This window comes from Octodon degus, unplaced genomic scaffold, assembly GCF_000260255.1.
Source record: "Octodon degus isolate 3935 unplaced genomic scaffold, OctDeg1.0 scaffold00145, whole genome shotgun sequence".
NCBI lineage: Eukaryota > Metazoa > Chordata > Mammalia > Rodentia > Octodontidae > Octodon > Octodon degus.
The window spans coordinates 3,851,604-3,859,248 of NW_004524721.1; the positions used below are offsets into that span (position 1 = coordinate 3,851,604).

The 7,645-nt window shown below is 41.8% G+C and overlaps 1 protein-coding gene across 2 annotated transcripts in view; it reads right to left on the minus strand.

The window, feature by feature from the left end:
* The window catches only part of Apbb1ip (amyloid beta precursor protein binding family B member 1 interacting protein), a 127,922-nt gene that overhangs the window by 4,672 nt on the left and 115,605 nt on the right, over positions 1–7,645 (minus strand). For both annotated transcript variants that reach the window (XM_023701974.1, XM_023701973.1), the window contains 2 exons: positions 6,020–6,118; positions 5,225–5,339 (listed from right to left, as the gene is read on the minus strand). In XM_023701974.1, the coding sequence (XP_023557742.1) occupies positions 5,225–5,339; positions 6,020–6,118 (214 nt within the window). The remainder of the gene's footprint in view (positions 1–5,224; positions 5,340–6,019; positions 6,119–7,645) is intronic.

Here is a 7,645-nt window from a genome sequence, read left to right on the forward strand (position 1 = left end):
GGCTCAGCATGCGGTACTGGGGATCAGATCCAGATCTTTGTGCTTGCCAGGCAGGCCCTCAGACCACTGAGCTATCTTGCCAGCCCTTTTCTGGTCTTTTAATTCCTCTTTCATCACAGAACTATGACTTATTGAGGGTTTACAGTTTTTTTGCTTTTCTTTTTTTGGTACTGGGGATCTAACTCAGGACCTTTCAGTTGCCAGGCAGGCACTTAAGCTGCTGAGCTATCTCCTCAGTAGTATAATTTTTTTTTTGTTTTGTTTTATGCTGGGGGCAGAACCTAGGGTCTTACACACACCAACCATGGGTTCTACCACCAAGCTATACCACCATCTGGAAGGTTTACATGGTTTTACAAAAATCAGATCGAGGAAACTGCATGCTGATTTCTTTGCCTTCTTGGAGAATATCTTGGGGACAGATACTTTCACACACTGGAGGCCGTTTCTCCCACGACTGAACTACCACCCAGCCTATACCAGGAGGGCTTCTCCTCCCCACAGGAAGACTGGTTAACTGTTCTCCACACTGACAATTACTGATGCTGTCAGTTACTTCAAAGAATTTTCCTGCTGTTTTTTTTTTTTTTTTAATGCAAATACTGGGGGTTGAATCCAAGGTCTCTGCATTGAGCTATATCCCCAGCCCTTTTCATTTTATGTTTTATTTTGAGACAAGATCTCACTGGGCTCAGGTTTGAGATCCCCTTGTTTTAGTTTCCCAGAGTGGTGGGAAAACCACCATGCTTGGCTAAGTTTTCCAACAATTTGGGAAAAACACTGGTCTACATAACCCAAAGAAGGCCATAAAAGACTTGAGGACATTGCAAGGAAGGAGGAAAAGTTTTATGAGGAATAGGCAGTAAGGTAGTCTCCCAGAATATCTCTATAAACTGTTAGGTATGAAATGAAAAATCTGTACAGAAGAGAAACTGCACCATGCCATAACCATGTGATCTGATGAATGTGGCCAGTAGGGGCGGCTAGACATGGCCGCCTCCAACTGTGGTTCTGAGGGCAGGAGAATGCTCATGTAGTATTCCTGCCCAACGTACCTCCCTAACCTGAAATGAAGTATGAGGAAACACACATCTAAATTGAGGAACATCCTAAAGGTAAATAGCTCTTATTCTTTTTTAAAAATGAGCAGGTGTCTTGCTATCAGAGAAAAGCTGAGGCAGTACTCTGATGAAAGGACTTTCAGACATGAGGTGACTTGGTGTAAGATGCAGCACACAGTCCTAGATTGAAGCTGTGCCAGGAAATACATTTCTGTAAGAACTATCATTGAAACCTGCACCTGAACTGAAATGTGGACAACAGCTCAGAGAAAAGCCCTCATGCTGTGTTGTTTTCTGCACAGTACTAATCACACAGGTGTACCATGCAGCTCATGTCCCATTCCTGTCTTTCATGTATTCTCCGTGACGGGAACATAGTATAAAATCATTTGGTGGGGAATGAAGGAAATCAAGCCCACTCCCATTCTGTCTGATGCCTCCTCAGCCTTCACCAGCAGCCCTCCATGGCTGGCACCCAGCAGCTCTCCACTTTGCTCAGGTGAGTGGGAAGCCTGGAGAAGAGGCAGGAGGGTGCGATATTGAATATTTAAATTTAAATATTAAATTTCCCAAATTTTGAAACTTCTAACTGTGCTCAGTGAGTAAATAGCCACATTTTTAGGAAATACAAATTGAAGATTTAAGGGATGGGGTGATGACTCTCAAATCATTCTGAAAACAAATATATGGACATAGAACACATGTCAAAGAGGGAGTGGAGTGAAAAAGACATAGCCAATGTGGTGAGACTTAGTGAGCAGGCACAAGGGTACATGGGAGTTCTTTGTCCTACTCCTGCAGCTTTTCTGTAAGCTTGAGATGATCTTAGAATAAAATGAAAAGAGATATTAATATCCATTTCTAAATTTGAGAGTGCTGACTAAAAACATTTGTTGAAAATGTAAAGCACTAAAAAGAGCCTTGATGGCTTCTTTAGTGGAAAGGGAAATGTAGCCATTTATCTTTTTTTTTTTTTGCGGAACCGAGGATTGAACTCAGACCCTTGTGCTTGCCAGGGAAGCGCTTATTCCACTGAGCCATCTCCCCGGCCCACCATTTATCTTTAATTACTGTTCAATACTCTGGAGACAGGACAATGCCTCTGGGTTTTGTTTTTTTAGTTAGGAAACTGCACAGCAACACCGTTCCCAGGTGGTTTCTGATTCCCAGCCAGAGACTTTTTTTTTTTTCCCCACAGATAGGTTACATTAGGTTAATTGTATGGCTTCCTCTTTCAAAATATAGGATACAGGTTTCTCACTGTATAATCAAAATTCAATTACAAAAACAAAAGAGGGAATCAATTCCTCCAAATTCACTTGTCAATATATACTATTAAAATTTTAAAATTTTACAAAAAATGAAAATACAGCAGCAGAGACAAGAGCTTGGATAGGTGGTGACTTGTCTGTCTGACTGGCAAGACAATGACCTGAGCAGGTAACACATGACACAAGATTGCTTAGCGACTAACAGCCCACAGTGTCTAGGCAGGATGTTTTTTCTCAAGACTGAAGTAGCCTGACTGCAAAGGTAATGAGGTCTCATCCTGCCCTCCCACATTGGATCAATTTCAGCTTCAGTGGCTCCCACCAGGCCACCATGAATTAAGCATCTCTGCTCCACCATGCCCTTTCACCATGATGTTTTTTGGCTAAGGAGCCAGGTGACCATGGAGTGAATCCCCGGAAACTGTGAGCCAAATTAACCTTTCTTTCAGGTTGTCAGGTTATGCTGGGGTATTGTGTCCCAGCAACAGGAAAGCTGGCTACCATACCCTCTGAAGCATCAACAGACACATAAACTGGAAGAGACGCTTGTGCTCAAAAAGGCTCCAGTTCTTTCTAATAGTGTTTATCATAAACATAATGCATTTGAATCACAGCTCAGCCACATGGAAGATGCCAGATACTGGCTTCTCCCACCTTCAGTTTCCTCAACAGCAGAGTGATTATTATAATATCTATTCTTTAGGGCTGTTTTAAGAGCCAGCAGAAATAGTACATTCAGTCCTCTGCATCCATGGGTTTCATATCTGCAGATTCAACTGACTACCAAACAAAAATGTTTCCATCTTCACTGAATGCATGAAGATTTTCCTTTGTTGTTATTCCTAAACAGTATAGTAAATAACTACTTAAATAGCATTTACATTATATTGGACTCTATAAATAATCCAGAGGTGACAGAAAGTATGAGAGGAGATGTAGTGTATATATAAATATTATGGCATTTTTGGTTAGGCACTTGATCCTAAAGCCTGTATTGGTTGATACATTCTGTCAATTTGAGAAGTTTAGAAGTTTCATTAAGTGACTCAGCAGAGAGCCAGGATTCTTAGTTTGTAAGCATCCTCATCCTGTGTAAGAAGAGGGCATGAACACTGTGTGAGTTCTACACCCCCAGCCCCAGGGTAGTTTGTTTATAGTACAAGGAGGGGAGAGAGGCTGGCTAGAAGCCACAGTTGCTGCCCTTCCCTTTGCTCTTTGCTGTTTTCTGCTGCCATGAACTGCTGCTCTCTGCCATGTGCCCCTCTGTCTGGAAGCCCGTTGAATATGGACTGAAACCTTCACTAACTGTGAGCTAAGTAAACCTTTTCTTCCTTAATTTTGGGTGTTGGGTATCTTGTCCCAGCAATGAGTAAAAAGTAACTTAGTATTCATGGTAGATGCTCTGCTGAGTCACACAATTAAACTAATAAACTTCTCAAGTTGACACAATGTATCAACCAGTACAAAGCCCAACCACCATGGATACTAAGGGACCGTAGTACCTGGGGGAAAAAAGCAGCACATAGTACCAACTTCATACCTCAGTAAGTATCAACTCCATACCTTAGTAACAGCAAAAGCTTGTTTATATTTAAAAATATATAATCAAGTTTTTTCTATGTTACCCCTAGAAGGTGATGTCTAGCATTGGGTATGAGATTCCAGCTGGTAAGGTACAAAAGCACAACACCAGGGCATGATCTCCTTCATCTACACAGTCTTCTGGGTACCCATGGAGCCTTGGACAAATATAATACTTGTACTCTGATGAAACACAACTCCCTACTAGCTCACCTTAAACCTGTGATCAGTACCTTATCCACAAGCATCAAAATGTTACCAAAACATTGCCTTGTCATTTGTGAAAAACAGATATAGGGGTGTTGCATGGGATGGAAAGAGGTAGGAGTCAGGCTACGCTGTCCCACCAGAAGAGAAATGTATTCTATGTAAACCTATAAAGTTTGGCATTGTAACATTTGTTGGATAAGACTAAACATGAGCACTGAACTTTGAGTGTGTGTCGGAATTTCTCCTCCATTTATGTCTTATTTTTCTCTTATTAAGACAAAAATACCAAGCACCCAAAGTACAGGAGGATAAAGGTTTACTTAGTTCACAGTTTGCAGTGGTATCAGTCCACAATCGGCTGATACCAAGGCAGTATGACACCGGAGACAGGCGTTGCAGAGGGGAAACAGTTCATGGCGGGCAGAAGGTAGCAAAGCAAGCAACAGAGAAGACGAGCTTCTTTCAGTCTCTTATATTGTATCCAGGCTACTAGGAGTAGGTGGTGCCAAACCAAATAGTAAGCTGATTTAGTAATGATCCACCCTTAATCCTAGCTCCCCTAGTTGTAGCTGCTCTCAGTGGGTTAATTTTATACTAGCAAAAGAAGCTCACCTTTAGCTTCTCCTACTTTAAAGATAGAACATGACCCTGCCTGGAATGCCTCATTCCTTCCTTCCTTTCCCACACTTAAAACATTGTAAACATAAAAGAGATAAAAGGAACACAGAACTTATTACAAAGAAGAATCCCATGACTGGGCTGTAACCTACCCTGGTGACAGCCCATGACTTTTTGAGTCAACAACCATGACATTTTAGGGTGGTTACCATGGAAATCAAGAAGTTATTTAAGCAGAGACAAAACAAAGAAGGAGGCTGGAAATTTCTGATCTGTAATTGGGAATGGTCTGGTGGCTAGCCTTATTAATAAACTTTTTTTTTTTCCAATTTTTTGTCTGATGTGGAAATAATCTCACCATTTCAATAGCAGCGCACCATGAATCAATCACACACTCCAGATTCAGCCACCTCAGAAAGTCCCACCTACGGCCCCATGAGGCTTTGGGGACACATTTAGACACACACCGTAAGAGCTTAGTACCTGTGGAAGGAGAACCTGGTGGAGCTGTATTGGCAGTACTCAGGTTTGTCCACCGAGAGGCAAGTCCAGCTCTTGCCACAGCCCGCTGATAGTTATCATACAGGGTCTTTCCGTACTAGGAAGGGAATACACAGGAAGAAAGAATTTTTTTTCTTTCAATTCTTCACTAATTGCAATATACACATTGAAAAAAAAGTACTCCCTGATTCCTCTTTTCACTTCTTGCTCAAGTTCTTTGTATGTTTCAATAAAAATGACTATTTTCACATGTTAAATAATTTTTCAGATTAGCAAAATCAGCTAATTCTTTCATCTACATGCTAGAGAGCCTTAGCCAAACAATTCTGATTATATATCTTTATATGTACTTAAATTATAGTACAGATTCAGCCTTGTTTTTCTTTCCCTCTCTTTTGCCCTCCCTCCTCACCTCCTTTTCTTGCTTTCTTTCTTCCTTCTCCCCTCCCTCACCTTCCTCCCCTCTGTCTCTCCTGTGCTAGAGATCCAGCCCAGACCTTCCCTCAGGCCAGGCAAGTGTTGTATCATTCAGCTGCACACTGAGTCCAATCTTGTGTTTCCTAATCCCACACTATGCTTACAACCCTCTGCTTGAGTAGCTATCTGAAGTTTCACTGGAAAGTCAAGTGTTGATTCTTAGGTCAGTAGGGAGGTCCATGGTGCTATCCCTCGCACCTATGTAAAGAACTTGCAAATGAAATAATATCTACTGTTGTCCCAAAGAGCAGGCCAGGAGTTTCACAGCACAAAAACCTGTCTGGCCCTGTGCTCTCTTACCTTGGCGATCCTTATTCCCATGACCCACTGGTTGAGAGTTGTGGCATCGTCACAGCAAAGGTACTTGATGTACTGTGACTCCTTCTGAATTTGGGGGTGCTAGAAAGAAGCAATTTCAAAGACAGCTTATGAACAAAAGAACCTTTCCAAATAACTTTAAAGCATTTTCTTTAATCTTTTATTTATTTATTTGGTACAGGGTCTTGCTACACAGCTTGGACTCATAGTGATCCTCCTGTCTCTGTCTCTCCAGTGCTGGGATTACAGGGGTGTGCCACCATGCACGGTTCTGTGTGCCCAGGGTTCTGTGTGCCCAGGGCTTGGCATGGCATGAGGTACCAGGGATCGAACTCAGGTCCTTGAGCTATTTCCCCAGCCCCAAATAACTTTATTTATTTATTGTTTGTTCATTTTTGTTTATTTCTCTCTCTTCTGGAGTCTTTATACTTTTTTTTTTGGCGGAACTGGGGATTGAACTCAGGCCCTTGTGCTTGCTAGGCACGCGCTTATTCCACTGAGCCATCTCCTCTGCCCCCCAAATAACTTTAAAGAACCAGTAATGTGTGATTTATTGAAGTCAAGGCAAAAATTATTAGTAGTAATTTTAAGACTAGGAAGAGAAATACTTTTTATTTTTTAATTTTTTTTTTTATTTATTTGAGAGAGAGAGAGAGAGAGAGAGAGAGAGAGAGAGGTGTGTGTGTGGCCAGCTCAGCCCACCAGGGGGCGGGGCTGGCTGGCATGTGGTGCTGGGGGATTGAACTGCGGTCCCTGATGCTTTGCCAAGCTAGTTCCAAGTAGGTGCTTTAGACCACTGAGCCATCTCTCCAGCCCGAGAAATACTTTTTAATTTGGCTAAACTCCAAAAGGATTTAAAAAATCTGTGATTGATTTATCATAAGCACCATAAGATAACTTACTTATTTTTTACGTCACAGAACTAATGCTTACATGGATTATGGTATTATGGCTGCCAAAACCTCATCCAGGGGTTATACCCGCTACCAAGAACTCAAGAGTTTTGCAGTGATGTTCTTCACTGTTAGCTCTCATCCAGACGAGAGCTCCTATGTGCTAACAGATTGCACAAAACAGAGTTTGGATCTATTCTCAGGTAGCCTTGAGTAATGGCTTGTGGGGATGAGCAAGCGTTACTTAGGCCTCTTGGGGACTTACAAGAATAACGATGAATGGCAGACAATGAAGGCAGAAGGATGCCCTGTACTCTTTTTTGTTACCTTCCACCTCCTTGTAATCCTGTTTTGTGTTTCTGATAGATTGCCTGCCTCACGAGGATGGGAACTATTGTCTGTCTCCTTTGCTGAAGACCCCTGTGCCTGCAGCACGGTAACTATTTCTGTCCAGATGTCAAAGTAATAGTTCAAAGGACTAAATTAAACATTCTTTTTTTTTTCTTTTTTTGAGACGGATCTCAATATGTAGTTCAGGATGGCCTCAAACTCATAAAGCATTTGTAATTTAGTTGCATATGCTGCAGCCACAAGGTCACAGACAGATAACCAAATTCTGAAATACGTGCCAGGTCAGTTTTCATGGGTCATTATAGCTTGTAGCTAATTTTATTGTATGAGATAATTACTGGTTACAACATGTGTGTGCGTGTGT